This window comes from Pyrus communis, chromosome 15 (assembly GCF_041283825.1).
Source record: "Pyrus communis isolate YQ-2024b chromosome 15, ASM4128382v1, whole genome shotgun sequence".
NCBI classification, from domain to species: domain Eukaryota; kingdom Viridiplantae; phylum Streptophyta; class Magnoliopsida; order Rosales; family Rosaceae; genus Pyrus; species Pyrus communis.
In genome coordinates, this window is record NC_142579.1 from 15551620 (window position 1) to 15578733 (window position 27114).

The 27114-nt window shown below is 38.6% G+C and overlaps 2 protein-coding genes and 1 pseudogene across 5 annotated transcripts; all 3 read right to left on the bottom strand.

The window, feature by feature from the left end:
* Positions 1 to 754: 754 nt before the first annotated feature.
* On the bottom strand, positions 755 to 1915 carry LOC148690567 (uncharacterized; annotated as a pseudogene).
* A 4021-nt stretch (positions 1916 to 5936) lies between these two features.
* Positions 5937 to 9651, bottom strand: LOC137716079 (Tetratricopeptide repeat (TPR)-like superfamily protein). 4 transcript variants are annotated; one of them, XM_088686299.1, is made up of 4 exons: positions 9578 to 9651; positions 9344 to 9482; positions 9169 to 9258; positions 5937 to 7997 (listed from the first exon to the last, which is right to left on the bottom strand). In XM_088686299.1, the coding sequence occupies exon 4, from the start codon at positions 7924 to 7926 to the stop codon at positions 5989 to 5991; it is 1938 nt and encodes a 645-aa protein (XP_088542425.1). In that variant the 5' UTR covers positions 7927 to 7997; positions 9169 to 9258; positions 9344 to 9482; positions 9578 to 9651; the 3' UTR covers positions 5937 to 5988. The 4 variants fall into 4 exon arrangements, with proteins under 4 accessions (XP_088542425.1, XP_088542427.1, XP_068311585.1 ...); XM_088686301.1 differs by lacking the exons at positions 9169 to 9258; positions 9344 to 9482; positions 9578 to 9651 and adding an exon at positions 8222 to 8365 and having other exon boundaries at positions 5937 to 7953; XM_068455484.2 differs by lacking the exons at positions 9169 to 9258; positions 9344 to 9482; positions 9578 to 9651 and adding an exon at positions 8173 to 8299 and having other exon boundaries at positions 5937 to 8001.
* Positions 9160 to 25209, bottom strand: LOC148690568 (uncharacterized). The gene is made up of 3 exons (XM_088684954.1): positions 25082 to 25209; positions 20736 to 24928; positions 9160 to 9258 (listed from the first exon to the last, which is right to left on the bottom strand). The coding sequence occupies exons 2-3, from the start codon at positions 23838 to 23840 to the stop codon at positions 9160 to 9162; spliced, it is 3204 nt and encodes a 1067-aa protein (XP_088541080.1). The 5' UTR covers positions 23841 to 24928; positions 25082 to 25209.
* Between the last annotated feature and the right edge of the window lie 1905 nt (positions 25210 to 27114).

Sequence of the window (27114 nt, forward strand, 5' to 3'; positions counted from 1 at the left end):
TGCAAAGTCGCATCCCGGAGCTGGAGGCTTTGGGTTCTGCATTGCTGAATTTTGCCTGTGTATGCATTCCTGCCACAGAGACCGCCAACCTCCCAGAGATGCAGAGGCAGATCAACTTCCCAGCCTGCCTTTTCTTTCTTCTAAAACTATTACGCCGTAGCATCACTTACTATTTAATTAAACTCGTGTAATGTAGCTCCAAAAGAAACGAAAAGAAGCAGCAATAGGTTCCTGTGTCAATAAGTCTTCTCGTGCTAAACGTTGCAATAAGCAAGTTTTAACTTCTTTCCTCCTCAACCTTTCGGTATTTTTGGTATTTATTTCCTCCTCATCACAGTACTAGCAAAACAATGGAGACTAGATAATGCCAACAAGCATCAAAGATGATAAAATCCGCTCTGGTATACATGCAATGCAATGCAGCTCAAGCTGAAACAACATAATATTCAGAGACCTCCGGTACACAATCAGCATACCGGTAAAGGAAAAATATACCTTTGGATATGATATCTTTCTTGTTTTTGCAATGCAGCATAAAAGAGTAAACGGCACAGAAATAGAATATCCAAAACTTAACTACGACATGGTGATCCAGTTTCAGAACATGGAAAGTTAGTCTTACACTGTCGCCTTTTCACTCAACTTCAAGCTGAGCTCACACCCCATTCTCCAGACAAGGCGCAAACGAGTTTTTCAGATCTGTCTGGGCAGCGGGCACAAAACCACCACCTGGGAAGACGAAATTTGGATTGTACTAAGAATCCTCTTCGTCACCTCTACATCTTGATATGAACTTGTCCAAAAATTCATTCTCCGGCAAAATAAGTGCATCATAAAAACTCAGGTCTCTCTTCAATAACCGTTTTGACTTTATAAGCTCTAAGACCCTGTATCGAGCACTCACTCAGTTCTCCATGCTACACATCAAAATCCAAGATGTACGAATTAATACCGACTTTTTGAACTTGACCGTATTAAAGAAAAAATCGATTCCAAACTTTAACTTCTCCTCTGAGGTCCTAAGCAACCCTGGCGTTCTTCTAAACATACCCATACATTCATCCTCTAAGAAACCAAAACCACAAAGCAAGTCCAATTTTCTACTAATTGTCCCATTCCGTAAACAGCTAACTGTACATAAACCATGAACCAACATCCCAGAATTCAATGAGAAACCCATTTCCACAACCCATGCAACAAGGCTTCTAAGTAGAGATTCCTGAACAATGAAAAGCCATGGCTGCCTCTTCAATGGCGTGGAAAGCTGAGAATCAACAATTCCGCAACTCTCCATAAAGGCAATATTTCCTAACAACCTAGATTTTGGGCCCAATTACATCTACGTAAAACCCGAATCAAATCTTTAGCATTCTCATCATTCCCCAAAATTTTCTTCAGAATTTCAATACAGGGTACTAATTTTCTGTCCAAACTAGCAGTCAACAGTGTGGAATTTTTGGAAATGAACCTAGCAAGATCAGAACCGAACAGACCCAATTGTTGAAAGAACTCAAGTTTAGGCCTCAGGGTTTTGTTAATATTAGAAAACAAAATTTGGGGTGAGACACGCACAGCAGATCGGATATGGTTATCAGAGAATCCAAGTTCTCGAAGAAAGCTATACACAGATTGAGGCTTTTCAGGGGATGTGACCCATGAGAATCGACTTGAGATTGAGAAGGCTTGGGGTTTGGTGAATTTGAAGGTATTGACAAGGTAATCGGCGAGGTGGGAGTTTCCATTTGGTTTTAGAATTTGGGTGGGTGAAGATAGAGATGAGAAAAGAGAGATGGAAAGTTTGGCTGCATTAGAGGGAAGGTACTGGAAATATAGAGGTGAGCGCGAGAACACAAGCGGTTTCAAAGCTTGCGTTTGCATCTACAGCCATATGCAAGTACATCTATACATACATTGTGTGTGTTGCGTGCAACTATGAAAGAACAAAAAAGTGATTGAGGTGAAATCTAAGGTATACGAAAGATCTAAAGGAACTGCTAAAGTTTGGGGAGATGGTGAAGAGCCAATCCAAGAGCATGATCGCGTATGCTTCCTCTTAAACATGGAAAATGCATAATTTTTGTAATGTTCAAACATGCAACTAAGCTGAAATAACAACTAAATTCAATCCAATTCCAATACCCACATTCCAGTCACTCCATATTTTCCAATAACAATCAGGACCGTCCCTCCAAAACATTACAAGTACAACATGATTGCTGATTCTCGTAAGAACACATAACGTACTGAAATAACAAATCAATTCAATTACACTGTAAGACTAGGATTAAAGTATCAGATATATATGTGTGTGTGTGTGTGTGTTTATACTTTATATGCAATATTTTTTTGACAATAACGAGCGATAGTGTAGTTATATGTATATATACATACATACATATATATGCACTTTTTTGGGTTTATAAAAGAGAAGACTAAAAAGAACAGGAACAAATCAAATTAATCGAGAACACAACATTAGAACGTAGTAAAAATATTGAAGTAGAAAAATTAAACGCGAGGTCTTGCTATCAAGATGATCCCATATTAGGAACAAGAATCTATGATGTCAAATAAGCTGTACATCAAACATATGACTAGGACGCCCTAGCTAAAAGTTGATCCACAAATTTGCAGTCAGTATGATCCTGTCAAAATCTATCATGTCAATTAAGTAACAGTATACCCCAGCTCGACACACAAATTATACCTTGTGCAAAATAGGCTTGTCACTTCATTGAGCAAATCAAATATCAATGTCAAACAATAAGCAACCACAAAATGAAAAATCCCAACATCGAACACTAATTCTTCCTTACGATTTTGAAGGTATTTGTAGAGACCAAGAACAAAAAAGAACCGAAATAAGACGAATCAGAAGAGAGTAAAAAACAAAAACTAGAGGCATGATATCCAAAATCGAAAACTTCAATTAGGAGGTACTGTTGCGTTTAGATATCCTGATTTATGGATTATAATGAATAAAGACCCACAATTCATTCCCAAATAAACGAGTATATGCACTGTTTGTAAAGACACAGAGTGAAATTACCTAAACGCACCAGATGAATTTGGGCTTCGAATTGAATACGAGCTCCAACAAGGACAACTCGTAAACCTAAACGATTTCCTAGGACAAGGCGCGATTGGCGGGATTGTCGTCGATTGGTAGTCCTTACTCCACCAAACATCGGACATAGTCCTGCCTAAACCAATCCCAGTTAAAAAGGCGTAAAAAAACCAAGCTTTAAATTCTTTGCCAAACGTCACTTAGTACCGATTTAGTGATATTCATTCTTATTTGTAAGCGAGAGATTTTAAGTTTAATTTTCACCAAAAGTAAATTTGAACTATATTATTACTAGTCTATTGAGGCTTAGCCCACTCCTCACCCTCTTTGAGCATCTGGAGTAGAGTCCCTTAATAGGAACATCCACCGTATAAAATGACTATAAAACAAATACAAAGACAAAATGAATTTTCAATGGATTGGAAAGTGAGTATCTAAAGTATAGGAACTCACCGCATACATAATGTATTTACCCATATATGAAGACTATACAGGGACACAACCTTGAGTGGAAAACAGAACCCACAATCTTGATTGAAGTTTTTAATTAATTAAAAAAAAAGTTAAAAAAATAAAATATAAAAAAAGTGCACCTAATCAAATTATCACATAAAATCATGAAAATTTTAAATTTAGGGACTCTAATATAAGGATTCTCCTATTGAAGACAATGTTCATTTAGAGACAAAAATTCTCTTTAAAGTCATCTCTAATGGAGATGGCTAAAAAGGCCATAGGCCATTCCTTAGCCCGATTTGTTAAAAAAACTCAACTTCAATTGAGGGCTAGGTCAAAACAAGTGGAACCCACCAGGCCAAATGATAGTCTTTTAGCTATCGGGCTGGCTACTTCCACTCAAGATTCTAAAAAACGTTAAGCGCTAGTTAGGCGGTGGGTTGGCGTCTAGCACCTAGGCGACTAGGCGGATTTAGGTAAATTTCTTGTATAACTTGTAAATAAGTGCATACTGACACTTACAAAAAATTATACTTGTATGAAATTCATGGATAAAATAATAAAATAATGATGAAATGCACAAAAAAAAAGGGTATCCAATAAATCCAAAATTTAAAAACACATTTGGTTTTAAAAAACACTAAGCACTAGTAGGGCAGTGAGCAGGAGTCTAATGCCTAGGTAGACTAGGCGGATTTGGAATAAATATATTATATACCATATAAATTAGTTAAATTTATTTTATAGTAGATGATTAAACATTGAGGAATACGTTATTAAAAAAAATATATATATATACACACACACACACACACACACATATCTAACATAAGAGTATAATATAGGCTTATCTTAAAAAAAAATTAATAAAATAATATAATGCAATAGTATAATGTAATTTTGTTTTAAAAAGAACAAATAATAAAATATTATCTAAATAATTTATATAATTTATTTATTAAGGGATAGTGGGTAATTATTGTTTATCCGTTTATTTTATGATAAGGCTGGTGGATTTCACACCAAACTATGCACTTTTCCACACTTTCGAAGTTCCCCTACTACCCATACTCTCTCTTTCAGGCCAAACTAAGCATCTTTGATTTGTGGTCTTCACCGTTTCTATCCCTCATCTTCTTTTCTCCTGAAAAACCACAAATCAAACATTGAAGTCCTCCGCTTCTATCTCTCCATCTTCTTCTCTCCTGAAAAACCAGAAATCAAACATCGAAAATATCTCCCTCTATCCCTCCAAATTAAAACAACTCCCTCAATCCCTTCATCTTTCCACCACACATCTCCCTCAATCCCTTCATCTCTCCACCACACATCTCCCTCTATCCACCACCGCACTTCTCTGTTTTCATGCACAAAAGTCATGGGTTTGCAGTATGACGAGAGACATCTAGTGATTATGGGTTGCAGTTTGCACAATCACATAGTAGAGAGACGAGGAATCGCCTACCATGCCGCTTAGCGCCGCCTAGTTGACCGCTTAAACCCTCTCCGTTTTATTGACCGTTTTGCCCAAAATCGCCACGAAAGCCCACCGCCCAGCGCCTAGGCTGATTTTTAGAACACTGCTTCCACCACACACCCCCCCCCCCAACCCCTAAAAAAATCAAGCTGCTTGTTGGGATCCAACCTACCACCTCCAGCTCACTACCATCAGCAGCAACAACTTGCTAACGTCAACTAGCCGTTGGAATTTTTTTTTTTTTTCAAACAAAATTTAAAAATTCTATTTTTTCCTACAAATACCTATGGCACCCTTACATACTATCTTACCTTATTTTATTCTAATTTTTCACATTCTTTTCACCTTAAGCACTTTTTTCATACACACCCCTCTCTTAATGGTATTAAATATTTAATAAAATATGTAACACCACCAACATGAAACTTAAACAATATGTAACCAATAAGTTAAAGAACAAACTTAACAATAATAAACTATTAAGGGACTATGTTTAACCCCTGTGGGTTGGAGATTATATATAAATATAGCATGATATTGTTCATTTGAAAATAATATTTTGACGGGCTATAATTCTGGATAGGTCTAGAGTTTGGAGATGGGCACCTAAGTCCTTGAATGAATACTCTAAGGTGGTGGTGATAGGAGATGCTCTCATTGTAAATAATATCGTATGTTAAAAATAAAAAATTCTTTGTCAAACATAAGGTTCTTTTTTTAACTCTTTCGTCTAGATTTCGCCCATTTGAAGTGCTTTGGTAAGTCTTTAATTGCTGAATTGTGAATCAAAATTGGGCTTTAATTTGAGAGAATTGTGGGGCAAGAGCATAAATATCTACACATTTTAGCTTTGTAAGGAAGAGGAATTAGTCATTTAGTACTACGGTCTAGTAGCATTTTTCTTAACTAGTAAGAGAGAAGTTCGAATCTCAAGTATGACGAGTTTGTAACCAATTATAATTCAAGAAATTACCAATCCAAATATTGATCATGTCACAAAATCCTCCAAATACGGCCAGTATTCTTCTTTCGACTGCAAACTCAAACTATCTAACGTTGCATATAAAAGTAAGCTGTCAAGATGACCCCGATCTTCGACTGTAAACACGTGAGGCTTCCCATTTACATGAACAAGACTTTGTCCCGGAAATTTTTTCACTTTGTTAATCTTCATCGCTCTTCTTACTGCAGCCACTTCAACCCACCTTCTCTTCGATGCATATATGTTAGCCATCTCCACGAATGGAACTGCCCCCTTGAGGTCGGGCTCCAACTCAAATAGACGACCACAAGCGTATTCACCCATCTCTACGTTGTGATGAATCTTGCAAGCACTAAGCAATGCACTCCATATGCCAGCATCTGGTTTCACTGGCATACTTTCAACAAGCTCCACTGCTTCTTTTAACCTCCCTTTACGTCCAAGAAGGTCGGCGATACAGGAATAATGATCTACCCCGGGATATATGTTGTAAACTTCTCTCATCATGTGAAAGAACTCCAATCCTTTCTCAAGCAACCCTGCATGAGTGCAAGCTTGAAGAATGGCAAGAAACGTCATGTGGTTTGGTTTCAATCCAAACTCCACCATCAGACTGAAAAGGTCCAGAGCTTCTTTGTATTCGCCATTCAAAGCACACCCTGTGATCATTGTTGTCCAGGAAACAACAGTTCTCACTGGCAAGACATTGAAGAGCTCTCGAGCACTAATAATATTTCCACATTTTGCATACATGTCTATTAATGCATTGCAGACCACTATATTGTCTCTTAACCCATTAGAAAAGGCATATTGATGAATCCATTTTCCAAGCTCAAGTGCTCCTGTTAGGCCGCAGCCTGAAACCAGTGAAAGGACGGTAACCAAATCGGGTTTCACGCCAGCAACCTCCATAGCATGAAACAACCTTAGCGCCTCGTCCAAGTCCCTACTCTCAGCATACCCACTGATAATAGCAGTCCATGAAACACAAGTCCTATCAGTCATGCCATCAAATAAAAATCGAGAAGATAAAATATCACCGCATCTGGAATACATAGATATAAGGGCATTGACAACAAATATATCAGAATCACAGCCCAGTTTAATTCCATGACAATGAATGAGTGCGCCTTGGAACAGTTTATCAGGCTGAATGCACGAAGAAAGGAGGCTTACGATAGTGCTTGTATCGGGCCTATATCCATCACACAACATCCATTTGTAAAAACTTAGAGCATTGACAAGCTTTTCTAAGCTTCCATATCCTGCTATCAATGAGTTCCAAGACACAACAGTCCTCACACCAATCTCAACCCCATTAAATACAGCCATGGCGGAACTCAAGTCCTCGCACTTGGCATAGGCAGAAATCCAAGTGTTGGCCATTGACACATCTCCATCTATCCCAATTCGAATCCCAAACGCGTGCACGGACTTCACCAATGCCAAATTTTTCGTATCCAAACTTGCTCGAGTCAACCCCACAACCGTGACAGTATCCGGCAGAATTCCGTCAAACCTCATGTCACGGAACAAACCCAACACTTTATCAAGAAACCCGGATTGCGCAAAACCGAGAACCATCACGTTCCAGGAAGCTACGTCTCTCACAGGAATTCTGTCGAACAGAAGGCAGGCATCAGTGAGTTGTTGGCACTTGACGTACATGTCAAGCATTGCTGTTTGCACATAGAGATCGGACCGGAACGGCGACTTGAGGACATTGGAGTGAATGATTTGGGAGGATCTGAGGCTGCACAGATTGGCAGACGCTTGGGCAAGCAAGGGGAAGGTGAAGTTGTCAGCTTCCAGACCATTTTGTTTCATTTGGCGAAAGACGAGGAGGGCTTTCTGGGAACGATTTTGCTTCACACATTCTCTTATGGCGGAGTTCCACTCAAACACACCACCAATATTCTTTGACGGTTTTGAAAGGAGGACCATTAAATCATTGCCCTCGCCCCTTCGTCCCTTCGTCGTCTGAATCGCGACCCTTTGACGCCCAGATCAAGCAACTGCCTGCAAATTAGTCAAACAAAAGATCAAGCCAAGTAGACATCATGCCATTATAAGATTTAGTAGACGAGAGATGTTCAACGACTAGTTGAGCTGTAAATAGTACATATCAGTAAAGTAGGAATTTTCTTATAAGCTTTAGCAGACGAGAGATACAGAACCATGCATGTGCACCTAGTTCAGAACTGAAGATGACTCAGAAAAGCAATCAAAACCTCTTTACTCTATTTCCCAAACTGTCACTGTGCGTCGTCTGCTTTTTATTTTTCTGTTCAATAAGAACGTTTTTGAATGCCATTCAATAATGCTACAGTTCAAACTGATTTATTTGATATCTAGATATGGTACCCCGTTGTTGACGAGGACGCGTTAATGTCAGTGTCATACATTTATGAGAAAATGCGTATAAATCATTAAAATAGACCCCTTCCATGCTTGCGGATGTAAGTAGGACAGAACGACAGCTCAGTATGGCTTTAATATAATTTGTATTATAACCGATGCAGGACATGAAATAAAAGTATTATAACTCAAAAGAGCAGATGCATTTCGAGTGGAGCACATAAATTATTGGAAGATAAATTATGGGCTGGAAAAAAGAGGGTGGTTTAATTCATATTGGCTGATCAGTTTACTTCCAGGACGTTTTATGGCTGATATGTGATATCATTACTTTAGTTATGTAATTTTCAGTTTTATGTGACTTTAATTCAGTTTTATATCAATTTAATCATATTGTCTTTCAATTTCTGAATGTAAGTTACAAAATGGTATTAAAAACCATTTCTTTCTGTAAGATGGAAGTTGGACTTTTTTGATTAATGAAAACTCTCAGAGTGTTTCTCTGTTTCAGTTTTGTGCCTTTCTCTTTGTGAGATTGTTCTGCTTTGTTCTTCTAGTTGTCTACGTTGTAGGCTGGTACTAGAGATGGGGTTTTGGGGTTTTCAGGTCTCTCCTCGCACTAGGAGATAGTGGACCCTATATATCAGTTTTCCATTTCGTTTTATTTTGTTTCTAGCTGCTGCACCCTGCATCAATAACTAATGGAACCTCATAAAGAAAGAAAATTCAAATCAGAACTTTCTTGTCAGATTATTATATACTAAAACAAATTCCAACAAAGATAAGTATCATATGTATGCCATTAGGTCATGAGTAAGTTCAACTCACATTTCCAACAGTCTTCTGGCCAGTTGCAACCCGCTGGAATGCCCTCTCAGATTCCAAAGCCCGAACTCTAAGCTTCAGATCATCTTGCTCCTACAAATAAACAAGTGGCATCCACAACTGAGAAAATTATAACAAGCTATTCAAAGTATTCACACAGATAAAAATCAGTTGGTACCAATTTTGTATAATTTCAGCAAGCTTTTCAACTTTGTCAGCCTGTCTAAATAAGCTATAGAACGCACAGATGCTAAGAATTTGCCCTTATAATGACTTCAACTCCAGCTTCACGAAATTTTAGCAATTCCAGTGCATAGCTACAGGGCAGAGAGTCCAAGACTTGTCAAAAACAAGGGGAAGTAACAGTTACTATTTATTTTACAACTTTGAGATGGTTTTAAAGCTAAATTACCCTCATGGTTTGGCTATCTCAGTAATGTCAAATCGAGGATCAAGACCCTTCCCAATGCCATCTAATACTGAAAAGAGAGAAAATAAAGAAGTCCATTTAGGAGGATATACACATATAAATATACGTGTCTTGGCCACTGAAACATATACATTCATCCCAATTCGAATCCTAAGTGCGTGCACGAACTTCACCAATGCCAAATTTTTCATATCCAAACTTGCGCGAGTCAACCTTACAACTGTGGCAGTATCTGGCAGAATTCCATCAAACCTCATGTCACGGAACAAATCCAACACTTTATCAAGAAACTCAAATTACGCAAAACTGAGGACCATCACATTCCAGGAAGCCACGTCTCTCACGGGAATTCTGTCGAACCGAAGGCAGGCATCAATGAGTTGTTGGTACTTGACGTACATTTCAAGCATTGATGTTTGCACATAGAGGTTGGACCAGAATGACGACTTGAGGATATTGGAGTGAATGATTTGGGAGGATCTGAGGCTGCAGAGATTGGCAGACGCTTTGGTAAGCAAGGGGAAGTTGAAGTTGTCAACTTCCAAACCATTTTGTTTCATTTGGTGAAAGAGGATGAGGGCTTTTTGGGAACGATCTTGCTTCACACATTCTCTTATGGCGGAGTTCCACTCAAACACACCACCAATATTCTTTGATGGTTTTGAAAGGAGGACCATTAAATCATTGCCCTTGCCCCTTCGCCCCTTGGTCGTCTGAATCGTGACCCTTTACACCCAGAACTTTGTACTACGACCTATTGGTATTCCTCTTCGTTTGTAAGTGAGAGGTTTTAAGTTCGATTCTCAACAAAGACAAATTTAAACAATTGTTGCTAAACCTTTATGAGACTTAGCTCACTCCTTCCTCTGTGTAGATAATATTGTTTGTTCAAAAACAAAAATACCAAACTAAACACATATACAAAAATCCCACATTCCAAAGGCAAACATTGCTAATTCAAGTTGAACTAAATCACATTGTTCAAGCATTCTGGTTTAGTTCGTTCAAGTTCAAGTAATAATGCAATCAGTGTAAGTATTCCGCATACTTGACTGAACAAGATGGACAATTGTTACTTCTTGTTTATTACCATGCTTTATAAATGAAAATACTATTATTTCACTTTCGTCTAAAAAATTTCAACACTTTAGAGTTTAGAGTTTAGACTATGACCCCTTGGTGTAATAATCCAAAATCCTCCTCTGGTTGATTACACACTTTTTAATTTATTTTAGCCCAACTTGAACATTGTGTTATTCTATTGTGCTCAACTCAGTTCATTAACACTCCCTATAGTAGGACAATGACTTACATTCCATGGGTTTATCACTACAATTAACACATTTCATCCCAAATATCCAAGTGGACACTAAAATCAAGGCGTGATGACCGACATCTGGACGATGACGCAGCCATAATTACCAAATAAATTTTTAGTTTTTTTTTTTAAAAAAAAGGGTGAAAACAAAACTAAATGGTTATCAAGCAGCCTGTAAGTTGTAGTTCAAGAATGAAGAAGTATTTTCTAGAATTTTGTATTCAAAGTGAAGCTTCACTCAAACTATAGGGACTAAAATCATAATTTGGACGGTAAAAAAGCGCAGGTATTATTAGCACTCCAATAAAGTTATAACGAAAAGTTAAAGAAATGAAAGAGTGTTGGACAAAAGTGGTATTTTCTTTCATAAATCTATGGAGGGCAAGGCTCGTTGGCAGCAGAATGAGAGAATATTTGTGATCTCAGGTAAAATACCAAAAGTATATTCCAGCAAAGAATAATCATGCCAATTGGCTTTGGATGGGATTCTGAATCACAAAAGAAAAACCCTACACTTATAATAAATAAAAACAAGAAAGAAGCAAAGCAACCCAATTGTGGCGGATGGATCACAATGACAAAGATCCTTGTCAACAGCTCTGTCATCTTGTGAATACAATTAGCAACAAAAAAAAAAAAAAAAAATTAAACACTACTAGCATGACTTATCTAGCTCAAGTACAATGTTACTGCTAATTTGGGTTAATTTTGGGAGTTTAAGTTTCTAATATTTTTCACTCTCAAAATATATAGGAAATACAAATACATGAATTAAATATAAATACACACCATTTACTCTTCATACACTGAACAAAAAGTAGAATAGCTAATGAACCTAAGTATAAGATTCAATGAACCCAATTGTTCAATGAACCTAATTAACACACACCCCAAGTCGTGAAAGATGCCTCAACCCACTTTTGTAAGAGAATATTCAACTCACGCCAACACTCTCCCTCAAGTTGGTGCATAAATGTAGTTGATGCCAAGTCATGGAGTGAGTTGTAGAACGCTTGACTTGCAACTACTTTTATCAGAATGTATGCCAGTTGATCCTCGGACTTCATGAATGGAAATTGGATAATATTCGCATCTAACTTCTCCTTGATGAAATGTCTATCCACTTCAACATGTTTGGTCCGATCATGTTGAATTGGATAGAAATTTCAATGGTAGTTTGGTTATCACAAAACAAATTTGATGCAAACACTGGTGGATACCCAAGTTCCAATAGTAACCTCCGAAGCCACAATAATTCACATACACTCTTTTCCATACTCTTGTATTTCGCTTCCGCACTAGACAACAAAACCACTTTTTGCTTATTGCTATGCCAAGTTACTAAATTTCCTCCCACGAAAGTGAAATATCTTGAAGTATACCATCGATAGTAATGTTCCCTACCCAATCCACATCAGTATAACCATCCACCTAAAAATGACCATTCTTTGAAAACATGATACCTCTACCTTATGCAGATTTCAGGTAGTGAAGGATTCATTCAACCACACCGATGTGAGCTTTACTCGGAGAATGCACAAACTAGCTTACAATACTTACAGCATAGGCAATGTCAGGTCTAGTGTGAGATAAGTAGATTAACCGCCCAACCAACCTCTGATGACGATCCTTATTAGTTAGGATTTGGTCAGGGTGCATGGCAAGATGATGGTTTTGAGCTATAGGAGTGTTAGCTGGTTTACAATCAAGCATTCTGGTTTCTACCAACAAATTCATAATATATTTCCTTTGAGATAGAAACATGCCATGTTTCGATCGAGCCACTTCTATGGCCAAAAAATACTTAAGTCCACCAAGATCCTTCATCTTGAATTTGGTGGCCAAGTAATCTTTTAATCTTGAGATTTGCTCCTTGTCATCCCTTGTAACAGTCATATCGTCCACATAAATGATGAGTGTTGTTAACTTACCCATTCCACCTTTTAGGAAGGGTGTATGATTGGAATTGCTCTACCTGAGCCTATACTTTTTCATGGTCGTTTGAAACATCCCAAACCATGCCTGAGGTGATTGTTTCAATCCATACAACGCCTTGTTCAATTTGCACACCACTCTTGGTTAACCGATATATACCCCGATGGAATATCCATGTATACTTCTCCCTTGAAATTGCCATGTAAGAAAGCATTCTTCACATCAAATTGTTGAATAGCCAATTTAAATTGGCTGCCAAGAAAAGCAACACTCTTACCATATTAATCTTTGCTACCGGACAATGACGGAGCCACATGGAGACTAGGAGGGGCACGAGCCCATCCTGAAATGTTTCTTAGTTACATAACCTATATGTTGGTTTTATAACTAAAGAATATGCAGCTTGTTGGTTATTGGGGTTTTAGTGTTCCTACACGCCAGAGGTTCAAAACTTGCTGGTTAATCTCCTTTATGTGTTTAATAAGAACTACCCTCTTTATCAACAATTTTTGGTTGGTTGGTTGATACAAAACAATGTTAATTTATGTTGAAGAAAAATCTCATAATAATAGTACTGAGTCATGATTTTAATTTTTGTTTGAATTTAATGTTAATTTTACGGTAAATTACAAAAAACTACCTCAACTATGCGTTGATTCACAATCTCATACCTCATGTTTTAAACATTGCAATGTCATACCTCAACTTATAAATTTGTTGCAATGTCAGACATCTGTTAACTTTTCTGTCAAATTGACTGTTAAATGATGATGTGACAAGAATAAGGCCCACTCATTCACCAACTTGAATAAAAATTAATTAAATAAAAAATTTTATTTAACAATTAAAATTATTAAAAAAATAAAATTAAAATAAAAAAAAAACCTCATTGGCCCCTTTCACCCCCTTCATCTATCTCCAAAATCCCATCTCCCTCCTATTCCCAGAATCTCATCTCCCTCATCCCCTCCCACTGCCACCAACTTTACTCATCTTCTTGCTCCAATTCATCCCACCCCAACCATCTTCCGTCGTACCTGCATTTTGTTTGCAACCAATCAAGAACCTGCATCTCCTCTACAATGGGGACCCGATATGGGAAATAATGTAGAAGTTCTTGATATGCTTAATGTGGGCGATGACGGGCTCCTGGAGTGGGTTGGGTGCCAGTGGAGTGGGTAGAAGACTTGGTGAAGGCTGTGGTGGCGGAAGGTTTTGGAGAAACGGAGAAGGGTTTTGGAGTAAAAGTAGAGACAAGTGGTGGTTTTGCTGGGGGTGAGGGGGAAGCGTTGGGGGTGGTGACTGTGGCAAGTTGTGGGAACACAAGTGAATTGACGGGGTGATGGATGAAATCTTAACGAATTGAGCCAAGAACAGATCTGGTGATGCGAAATATATAAGCACACAAATTAAAACCCTCTTTTGACAATTGTAGTATATGTATAAGTAGGGATCGTTCTAAACCGGGGATTAGGAGGGATTGCTAAATCACTTGAAAACTGACTCAAAAACGTAAAACAAAGGTTAAAACACTAAACTAGACTCAAAGAATGCAAAACTAAACACTAAAACACTAAAACAAACCAAAAGACTCAAAACAGCAACAAAACACTCAAAACTGCCTTAAAAACACAATTTGGGCAGTTTTGAACACCTAACACTAATTTGGACGAATTTGGGTTATAACTTGAATCAAAACACTTAGAAACACAAACTAAGACACTTTCTAACTAAATTGAAACACTAAAGTAAAGGGGGATTTAGTTTTGACGAACTTAAAACAAAAAAAAAACAGATTGTAATGAAAACAGATTGTAAAAACGAATTTGATGAAAATATGGATGGAATGCTAGCTAGAAGGTTCTTCTCCACACATGTCACACTTGCATACAAGATGATTTTCAGTTGGTCTTTCGATGAATCATGAAACTCAACACCCCGGGTTAATTAGGTTCGCTTAAATTAACCTTCAAGTTCTCCTTAAGTTAATGAATTGGATGGGAAAGCGCATACAACAATTCAAAACATTCTCCAAAAGTCCTTTACGTGAAAAGCACAATAAAGATACAATCAAAGATCATTAAGCAACATGAAAACTATAAGTGTTGACGAGGCATTCGTTACTATGATGAGCATGAAACTAGTGCCAAGAATTCATTTAACGCGATCGTTTATAAGCGACCTCCACTACTTGTGAATATAAGTTTGTAACTATTAGGTGAACCTCCTTTATATTCTAGCATCATATTCATGCATGAAAACTAAGCGTGCACTCTCAATAAACATACACGAATAAGTTATCAATCAAGCAGTTAAACAAATTGAATCCACAACTCATGAAATTCCAACTGAAGGTAATCAATTTATATTGCAAGCATATACATGGTTTTGAATCACCCCCTAGCTAACTAGGGGTTTAGCCTCTCATGTTCACAGAAAGAGAAACAAAATTGAAATTAAACATAGAGAACAAAAGATTGATTACACCTAGAACGCCCAACGATTCCACTTTGAATTTCTGCACGTTCAAGCTCCTCTTTCTTCTTCTCCTTGCTGCGGCACAGAGGTCTTAGGGTGATTTTGGATGTGATTTTGGTTTAGGAAGGGATTTAGGATGGTAAAGGGTTGCGGCAGAGAGGTGGAAGGTGGCTGCAATGGTGTGTAAGTGTATGGAGGTGTAGAATGGTGGCTGGAATGGATGGAAGGTTGCGGATTGAAGGTGGAAGAATGATGGTGGCTGCGGCAATGTATGGAATGATGAAAGAATGATCCTAGGGTGCGGCTTAAGTCCAAGTATTAAAAGGGTTTTTCAAAAATTAAAACCCTAACTTATTTTGGTTAACTAAAATTAAGTCAAAGGCTTCTAGAATTAGAAAATCAAATCAGAAACTAAAAGGAAATTGGCTAAAATATGCGGCTAGGGTTTTATTTGAAAGGGGAATGTGTTTAAGTGCAGAAAATAGGAAATAAGGACCCCCTTTGCACGGCAAGGGAAAAGGAAAGGTTAAGAGGTGCGGCTTAATGCTTTAGGAAAGGTGAAGTGTCCTAAAACTAAAGGGAAAAGGGGTCCCTTGCACGGCAAGGGATGGGGAGAAAGGGAAAGGTGCGGCATCCTAAGGGGTCTAGGGCCTTTGTTTTGTGTCCTAAAGTGCATACGAGGCCTTCCAAGTGGTTGGAAAATAAGGACTTTTAAGATTAGGAAAGGTTACCAAAATGGGAAACCTTGGCTTAACTTTCCTACTTCAAGTAGGAATCCTTGTTGGAGTAGGAATCCTTCTTCAATTAGGAATTCATATTTCTTCAAGTCTTCAACTCATTCATTCATCTTTTGCTCCAAAAGACTCCAATTTGCATCTTCTTGCACACTTTGGCTTTATAATCTGAAAACACACAAAAGTGACTTTAAACACTAAAATAACTAAGGAAACACAACATAAATGCACGAGAACAAGCCAATTAAGTCGCATAAATATGCTCCTATCAAATTCCCCCACACTTAGCTTTTGCTAGTCCTCGAGCAAAACAAAACAACTAAAGAAAACAAGACGAAACAAAACAAACAAAACATAACCTAAACCTTCCAACGTTTGCCTCAGGGATTTCCAATGAAACATGACATGTCAAAGATCATTACTCACATAGCTTTTAGTCTTCCTTCCCCTCGAGCACATACTTAATCATAGTCACCATTCACTAGCTCGCATTTAATCAATTAAAACAACATTTTGAATGTAGTAACATGCCTTAGAGAATTCCCTCAATTCCTCACTAGTTATGCACTCAATTTTCACTCAGATTTTCTGACTACACACCCTACAATAGTTATATGTGAGAAGATTGATGTAAACATGAAAGACTAGTACTCACATATGTTATAACAAAGAAAGCAATTTCTGGAGTAATTAAACATGTTTAGATATGATCTCATGAATGGAATGCTACTACTTAGATGCGAGAACCAGTGACACCATATGCTCATACCAAATTCAAACTCCACAAATTGAAATACACAACACTCAAGATAGAAGTCAAGGGTTGTAACGGGGCTTGGGGTATTGGCTAACAAGGAAAGATAGGGATAAACAAAAGTTCTTTAAGCAATAGCAAGCACAGTAATGAAATTAAGACTTAGAATTCACTTAGAATGCATAAATCAACTTTTAGACATACAGGGAAGATTCAAACAACTCTTAGGGCCTAATTCATTGTTTTGGACCCTTACTTCAACAAACAATACTTTGGAACTCTTTTCACTTCTTTTCAACTCTTTTTCACTTTTTTTTTTTTTTTCACAACTTTTTTTGCTAGCCATGCCTATGGCACATAAACTCACATCAATAATCCTTCCCCCACACTTATTTTCTGCAACACATTAATCAAAAGGAATTCATTTTTAGTCATGCTTACTATGCTTCAAGAACAAGGGTATGGATGGTCCTAATCTAGGCTAGGTGAGGATAATATGGGTTAACAAAGAACATGGGCTAACACGGCTCAATGGGGTTAAACTTAAACACATAATGAATTAAGGGCACAGGGCTATTTGGCTTTGATGGTGGTCACTACACAACTTCATCTTGAATATGTGTTATGCAAATCAATAACATGCTTTGAATGAAATGGGCATGAGTTCTAGCATTTGGAACTAAGTGATGAAACGCCTTCTAAGTAGTAACCAAGCAAAGAATAATGAGATCATGCAACGACTTTAGAAAACAATGATGCACAGATTATTACTCTCCAAATAAACGTTTAGGCTCAAGTCTCACAGGGATGTAGCGTTAGTTTGAGTTCATTCCTTTAAGCATGTTACAAAAACTAATTTTCCTTTGTGATTACATGTGAATTCGTAAACTATAACTACAACCAAGCATAAACCAAAGAGTATATCAAACATCCATCCATGTTTGTAACTTTCTTTAACCATCATGCAATTAAAAACCAAATCCTCATCATTGTGTTGGAAGGTAACCTACGACACAAACAAACACACAAAAACAACTCTTTTTGGGTTTTTCAAAACAATTTTTCAAATTTTTATGGGATTTTCGGATTTTTAAGTCAACACACACTAAAACACTTTAAAATAGCTTAAAAACACTTAAAAACAGCAAGGAACAACATTAGAGTTATGGGTGATAAAATCCCACGAATTTGCATCAACAACACTTATTACCCCCCCACACTTAAATCAAACATTGTCCTCAATGTTTCAAGCCTAAAATCACACCAAACAAAAGTAAACACACAAACAGCAACTAAACACACTAAGCATGGCAGAATGTAAATAACAAAGAGAAGAGGCTATGGACGCAAATCTGGTTATGGAGTGTAAATGCCATCCTCTCCTTGGTGATTGCATGGGTTGCCTCCCACGAAGCGCTTGCTTTAACGTCTTGCAGCCGGACGATGGTATGCTCATTCCCCATTGGAGCCCACGGCATGCAATGGGATCTCCTCCACAACATGCTCAACAAAGTTCTCATAGTAGGGTTTCAACCTATGGCCATTCACCTTGAATTCTTGTCCAGTTTTCAAACTTTGTATTTGGACTGCACCATGCACAAAAACATTAGTGATAACAAATGGACCAACCCACTTAGAACGTAACTTACCGGGGAATAACCGAAGACGGGAATTAAATAACAACACTTTTTGCCCGATTGAGAAGGTTTTGCCTCTAATCATCTTGTCATGGAATGCCTTGGTCTTCTCTTTGTAAATCCGGGCATTCTCATAAGCCTCATGCCTAATCTCTTCAAGCTCGTTCAATTGTAGCTTCCTATGGTTTCCAGCCGTGTCCATATCCATATTGAAGGTCTTGACCGCCCAATGTGCCTTGTGTTCAAGGTCCACGGGTAGATGGCATGGCTTGCCATAGACTAGCCGAAATGGGGACATACCAATGGGCATTTTGTAAGCCGTTCGATACGCCCATAATGCATCCTCCAAACGCAAGCTCCAATCTTTTCTATTTGGCCCAACGGTCTTTTCCAAGATTTGCTTTATTTCTCGATTTGAAACTTCGGCTTGGCCACTGGTTTGGGGGTGATAAGGTGTGGAAACCTTATGCATCACGTTGTACTTCTTGAGCATCGCCTCAATGGTGCGGTTGCAAAAATGAGACCCACCATCGCTTATGAGCACTCTAGGCATCCCAAATCTAGAGAAAATGTTAGATTTGACAAAATTTGCAACAACTCTAGAATCGTTAGTTCGGGTGGCTTTAGCTTCCACCCACTTTGACACATAATCAACCGCAAGTAAAATGTAAGTAAAACCAAAAGAGATAGGGAAAGGACCCATAAAATCAATACCCCAAACATCAAAGATTTCAACAACAAGGATTGGGGTTTGCGGCATTTGGTCTCTTTGGCCTAAACTTCTTGTCCTTTGACAACGATCACATGTTAAGCAAAAAGCCCTAGCATTTCTAAACAATGTAGGCCAATAAAAACCACTTTCAAGAACCTTAAACGCTGTGCGTTGTGTGCCAAAGTGTCCACCACATGCATATGTATGGCAAAAACTCAAAATGGAATTAAACTCAGATTCATGAACACAACGACGCACAATCTGATCCGGGCAGATTTTCCACAAATAAGGGTCGTCCCAAACATAAAAACGTGCATCCTTTTTTAGTTTATCACGTTGAGCCTTGCTTAAGGTGTTAGGAACTTGCTTAGACACCAAAAAATTGACCAAATCGGCATACCAAGGGGTACTTACCTCAACGGACAGAAGTTGTTCATCTGGAAACGTTTCTGAAATGGGAAGGGCCTCTTCTTCACGCACCATTCGACTTAGGTGGTCAGCCACCATGTTTTCACATCCCTTCTTGTCCCTAATTTCAATGTCGAATTCTTGAAGTAGGAGCATCCAACGAATGGGCCTTGGTTTGGCCTCCTTTTTGGTGAGAAGATACTTCAAGGCTGCATGGTCAGTGAAAACAATTACTTTAGTACCAATTAGATATGATCTAAACTTATCTAATGCAAATACAACCGCCAAAAGTTCTTTTTCAGTTGTAGAATAATTCAATTGAGCATCATTTAAGGTGCGTGAAGCATAATAAATAACATGTGGCTGTTTGTTTTTCCTTTGGCCCAAAACAGCTCCAAGGGCATAATCCGATGCATCACACATCAATTCAAAGGGAATGGACCAATCTGGTAGAGTGATGATTGGTGCTGTGGTGAGGAGGTCCTTGAGATGGCTGAATGCTTTCTCACACGCCTCGTTGAACTTGAAAGATACTTCCTTTTGTAGGAGACGACATAGGGGTTGTGCAATCTTGGAAAAGTCCTTGATAAATCGTCGATAGAATCCTACATGACCAAGAAAAGAACGAACCTCTCTCACCGAAGTAGGAGAGGGTAAGTAGCGTACAAGATCTATTTTAGACTTATCAACTTCAATTCCTTTTTCAGAAATTATATGACCCAAAACAATACCTTGTTTAACCATAAAGTGGCATTTCTCCCAATTTAACACAAGGTTTGTTTCAACACAACGTTTCAAGATTAAAGTGAGATTAGCCAAACAATTATCAAAGGAATCACCAAACACACTAAAGTCATCCATGAATATCTCAATAATCCTCTCAACATAATCAGAAAATATGCTAACCATACACCTTTGAAACGTGGCAGGAGCATTGCACAAACCGAATGGCATGCGTCGATATGCAAACGTTCCAAAGGGACAAGTAAAAGTGGTCTTTTCTTGATCATCCGGGGCAATAACAATTTGATTATAACCAGAATATCCGTCAAGAAAACAATAAAAGGAATGACCCGCTAACCTCTCAAGCATTTGATCTAGGAACGGCAATGGGAAGTGGTCCTTCCTTGTGGTGGCGTTTATCTTCCTATAATCAATGCATACACGCCAACCGGTTTGGATTCGGGTGGGCACAAGCTTATTCTCCACATTCTCCACAACTGTCACTCCAGATTTCTTGGGAACACATTGGATAGGTGAAACCCAACGGCTATCGGAGATGGGGTAAATCACTCCACAATCAAGGAGTTTGATTATCTCCTTTTTCACCACTTCCATCATCGGAGGGTTGAGACGGCGTTGAGCCTCTCTAGTTGGTTTGGCCCCTTCCTCAAGAAATATGTGATGCATACATGTTGTGGGACTAATACCTTTGATATCGGCCAAGGTCCAACCTAGGGCAGATTTGAACTCCTTCAAAACACGCACTAGTTTCTCTTCTTCTTGTGCCGTGAGTGATGAAGAAATAATGGCAGGTAAGGTCTCCTTTTCCCCCAAGAAAATGTACTTCAAATGGCTAGGTAGTGGTTTGAGATCAAGGATAGGTGCCTGAATTATGGATGGAAGCAACTTGTTAGTCGAAATGGGAATTGAATCAAAGTTAGAAGACTTACCATCGTGCTTAGGCAATGACTCAAGGGCAGCAACCAACTCAATGAATTCCTCACTAGGAGGCGCGGCATGGGATAGAGCATGTGTGCCGTGGGTTAGCAAAAGTTCCCCTCCCTTGGTTTTGAGTTCCATGCTTCTTGTAATGACATTTTCAAGTGCATCGGCGTTCAACTCTTCAAGGTATCCATGCGCCAAAGAGTCAACTATATCAATGGAGAAACATGAATGATCCTCACTAGGATACTTAATAGAATCAGAGAGATTAAAATTAACAACTTCCCCATCAAATTCCATGGACAAAGTTCCATTAAACACATCAATCTTCGTCTGAGCCGTCTTCATAAATGGCCGTCCAAGGAGGATTGGCAACGAAGGGGCATGGTCAGATTCATCCATCTCGAGCACATAGAAATCCGCCGGAAAGATTAAATGATTGACCTGCACTAACACATCTTCCAAAACTCCCTTTGGATAGGCATTAGATCTATCGGCCAATTGTATGATCACACCATCATTTTTCAATACTCCTAGGTTCATAGATGCATAAATTGAATATGGCATGACATTTATAGAGGCACCTAGGTCTAGCATGGCAGATTCAAAACGAGTGTTACCTATGACACAAGGAATGGTAAAACTACCCGGATCTTTGCATTTGGGGGGTAGTTTGCATTGCAAGATGGTGGAGACATTTTCACCTACATTTACCACCTCTTTGGTCGAAATCCTCTTCTTAGTGGTGCAAAGCTCCTTTAAAAACTTGGCGTATCTCGGGACTTGCTTGATTGCATCTAAGAGGGGTATGTTAACTTGAACTTTCCTAAATGTCTCAAGGATGTCCTTCTCGGCTTCTTCTTTCTTTGTTTGCATGAACCTACTAAGAAAAGGCACATTCGAAGGAAAAACATTAGTAGGAACCGAATTTGACACATTCTTACGCTTTTTGGACAAATTGGACAGTTTGGGATCACTAGAAACTTGCGGCAAAGGTGTTTCCACCTTTTCCGTGGGTTGGCTTGCTTCCTCCTCTTCAATTTTCAGTTTTTCATCCTCTTTGGGACCTGATGGTGATGGTGTATGACCTGCCCCAACTTCTTTTCCACTTCTCAAGAGTATGGCCTTTGCACTTTCGAAGCCTCCCTTTGGGTTTGGAATGGTAGAACTAGGAAGTTGGCCTTGGTCACGAAACTTCCCTACAAAATCTGCAATCTGCCCAATTTGTTTCTCCAATTGATCCACCCTCTTGTCTTGGTTTTGCATGGTTTTGGCTTGATTCTCTTGCCCCTGAGACAAATTAGTTAGTAACTTAAGAAATGTATCATTGTCTAGGGATGTACCTGAAGCATTTGGGGCAGATTGTTGTGGAGCATGTGTGGGTGCGTATGGCTTAGTGAAGAAACTCGGGGGTTGTTGTCTAAAGCCTCCTTGTTGTGGTGGTTGTTGGGGCTCCCTCCACTTGAAGTTTGGGTGGTCTCTCCAACCTGGATTATATGTGTTAGAATATGGATCGTTCCTTGGTTGGTTTTGGCCTTGAAATCCAATTGCATTTGCGCTTTCCCATCCACCATTTTCAATTAGTTGTGGGCATTTCTCAGAAGCATGTCCTTGGATAGAACACACTCCGCATACAATTGGTCTTTGCATCCTCATTCCTTCGGCCATCTGAGACACAATGGAAGTAAGATTAGCTAATTGTGAATGAATGTCGGGTGTGGAACTTACCTCATGAACTTGCTGCCGTGGGGGTCCTCTTTGGCCTACTCCTTCGTATTGTTGAGCGTTCAACGCTCGATTAGCAATTAAGATCTGGGCAGCCATGGATGTCTTGTCCACCAATGCTCCACCCGCCGAGGCATCGAGCATTTGACGTTCAATTGGTAGGAGCCCCTCATAGAAGTATTGTAGAAGTAACTCCTCCTTCATCTGATGCTGTGGACAAGAAGCAACAAGTGATTTAAAACGTTCATAATATGTAGGGAAAGACTCACCTTCATCTTGTTGAATTCCACTTATCCTTTTACGTAGAAGGATGATTCGAGAAGTTGGGAAAAACTTCTCCAGAAATGCCCTCTTCATACTCTCCCATGATGTGACGGTTCCGGGAGCCAATTCATACAACCAATCTTTGGCTTTGTCCATTAAAGAGAATGGAAAAGCCTTCATCTTCAAAATACTTCCATCGACGTTGACAGGAGTCATGCTTGAACACACCACTTCGAATTCTTTCAGATGCTTGTTCGGATCCTCCATGGACAACCCATGGTATTTTGGAATGTGGTGGAGCAAACTCGACTTCAACTCGAACTCTTCGGTCTTACCTTGGGCAGGCGTGGGATATTGGATACACAAAGGTGCGGCATTATCCAATCCCGAAGCAGAAAGCTCCTTGAGTGTCCGGTTGTCCACGGCCATGCCTTGTGTTTCTTCAAAAATCTGATCCGTAGCCTCTTCTTCCTCTTCTAGGACTTGTTCTTCAAGGTCAGGTTCTGGGCTTGGTGGATTTGATTCGTGTTGATTCCTCTTTCGTCTCAAAGTCCTCTCGAAATCGCCGTCAAAGTCCAAGATATGCTCACGAATCGGTTGAGAACTCCGAGTCATAAACTAGTACCTAAAACAAGAAAAACAAAACAAGGTCAGAAACTTTAACAAAATAAAATAAACAGAAAGTAAACAATCCAAGGGATTAGCAAAGTTGCTAATCCCCGGCAACGGCGCCAAAAATTTGATGCGAAATATATAAGCACACAAATTAAAACCCTCTTTTGACAATTGTAGTATATGTATAAGTAGGGATCGTTCTAAACCGGGGATTAGGAGGGATTGCTAAATCACTTGAAAACTGACTCAAAAACGTAAAACAAAGGTTAAAACACTAAACTAGACTCAAAGAATGCAAAACTAAACACTAAAACACTAAAACAAACCAAAAGACTCAAAACAGCAACAAAACACTCAAAACTGCCTTAAAAACACAATTTGGGCAGTTTTGAACACCTAACACTAATTTGGACGAATTTGGGTTATAACTTGAATCAAAACACTTAGAAACACAAACTAAGACACTTTCTAACTAAATTGAAACACTAAAGTAAAGGGGGATTTAGTTTTGACGAACTTGAAACAAAAAAAACAGATTGTAATGAAAACAGATTGTAAAAACGAATTTGATGAAAATATGGATGGAATGCTAGCTAGAAGGTTCTTCTCCACACATGTCACACTTGCATACAAGATGATTTTCAGTTGGTCTTTCGATGAATCATGAAACTCAACACCCCGGGTTAATTAGGTTCGCTTAAATTAACCTTCAAGTTCTCCTTAAGTTAATGAATTGGATGGGAAAGCGCATACAACAATTCAAAACATTCTCCAAAAGTCCTTTACGTGAAAAGCACAATAAAGATACAATCAAAGATCATTAAGCAACATGAAAACTATAAGTGTTGACGAGGCATTCGTTACTATGATGAGCATGAAACTAGTGCCAAGAATTCATTTAACGCGATCGTTTATAAGCGACCTCCACTACTTGTGAATATAAGTTTGTAACTATTAGGTGAACCTCCTTTATATTCTAGCATCATATTCATGCATGAAAACTAAGCGTGCACTCTCAATAAACATACACGAATAAGTTATCAATCAAGCAGTTAAACAAATTGAATCCACAACTCATGAAATTCCAACTGAAGGTAATCAATTTATATTGCAAGCATATACATGGTTTTGAATCACCCCCTAGCTAACTAGGGGTTTAGCCTCTCATGTTCACAGAAAGAGAAACAAAATTGAAATTAAACATAGAGAACAAAAGATTGATTACACCTAGAACGCCCAACGATTCCACTTTGAATTTCTGCACGTTCAAGCTCCTCTTTCTTCTTCTCCTTGCTGCAGCACAAAGGTCTTAGGGTGATTTTGGATGTGATTTTGGTTTAGGAAGGGATTTAGGATGGTAAAGGGTTGCGGCAGAGAGGTGGAAGGTGGCTGCAATGGTGTGTAAGTGTATGGAGGTGTAGAATGGTGGCTGGAATGGATGGAAGGTTGCGGATTGAAGGTGGAAGAATGATGGTGGCTGCGGCAATGTATGGAATGATGAAAGAATGATCCTAGGGTGCGGCTTAAGTCCAAGTATTAAAAAGGTTTTTCAGAAATTAAAACCCTAACTTATTTTGGTTAACTAAAATTAAGTCAAAGGCTTCTAGAATTAGAAAATCAAATCAGAAACTAAAAGGAAATTGGCTAAAATATGCGGCTAGGGTTTTATTTGAAAGGGGAATGTGTTTAAGTGCAAAAAATAGGAAATAAGGACCCCCTTTGCACGGCAAGGGAAAAGGAAAGGTTAAGAGGTGCGGCTTAATGCTTTAGGAAAGGTGAAGTGTCCTAAAACTGAAGGGAAAAGGGATCCCTTGCACGGCAAGGGATGGGGAGAAAGGGAATGGTGCGGCAAAGGTCCCTAAGGGGTCCAGGGCCTTTGTTTTGTGTCCTAAAGTGCATACGAGGCCTTCAAAGTGGCTGGAAAATAAGGACTTTTAAGATTAGGAAAGGTTACCAAAATGGGAAACCTTGGCTTAACTTTCCTACTTCAAGTAGGAATCCTTGTTGGAGTAGGAATCCTTCTTCAATTAGGAATTCATATTTCTTCAAGTCTTCAACTCATTCATTCCTCTTTTGCTCCAAAAGACTCCAATTTGCATATTCTTGCACACTTTGGCTTTATAATCTGAAAACACACAAAAGTGACTTTAAACACTAAAATAACTAAGGAAACACAACATAAATGCACGAGAACAAGCCAATTAAGTCGCATAAATATGCTCCTATCATCATTAGTGAGTTCTAATGACTAGTTTATGTACAATAATGACATTAGGGATTACTTGTAGGAGAATGTTGTTCTTTTATAGTTGAGGAGAGTCTCCAGCTTTTGTCCGCGGTCGATGTGGGACTCTGTGAGCTTTATTCTGACGTTGACATGTGTCGTGCTATGATTGGCCTCCTGGATGGAGGGAAACTCTTATGCTTCAGCAGGGGTACCTCAGCATGAACCCCTTAGTGGGTCCTTGAAGGTATGACGTCGACCGGTGCTTGATAGTTTCGAGATTGGTCAAGTATAGTACAAACAGTGCTCCCCTGAGTTCCCGAGTGAGGAAAGCTTCTTCGTTGGGGACTGAAAAAATCCAAGTCACTGAGTAATCACGAAACTTCTAAGTATCGGAGTATAGTAGCATATAGTGGGAGTCCCCCAAGTCTCCAGGTGAGGAGAGTTGCGGAAATAGGTGCCTTACTTTTTGTCAATTTGTCAAAATAACGAAGCTTTCTTTGTGATATCACATATCTTCATATATGTCTCAACCTGAAAATATTTCAAACTAGTTTGAACTTCACAAAGGCCCAACATTTTTATATTTTAGAAGCCCAATTATTTCTTGCTTCATGTTGAGAAGTAGGGAAAGAATAAAATAAAAATAAGGCCCAAGTTTAGAAAGCCCAAAACACTTTTCCCTTGCTTCAGTCCAAATTATTATGATTTCTAAAGAAAAAATTGTGAGGCCCAAGGGAGGGGTGGCTCGCTACCTCATTAAATATCTCTTTTTATTTTTTTATTTTTTTTAATTTTTTTAATTTTTTAATTTTTTAATTTTTAATTTTTATTTTTACTAATGGGTGGGTGAGTTTATTGATTGTAGGTTTTTGGTTGTAGTTTTTTGTTTGGGCACAAAGTTTGTGTAGTTGAAGCTATTTCTAGGAGACTATAAATTAATTTTACTTCATACTATCTTGATCAAGGGTATGTGAAGCTTTTTTGTTAAAGCTTTATAGGTGAAACTTTGTGGGTGAAGCCTTTAGATTGAAGCCTTTTGGTTGAAGT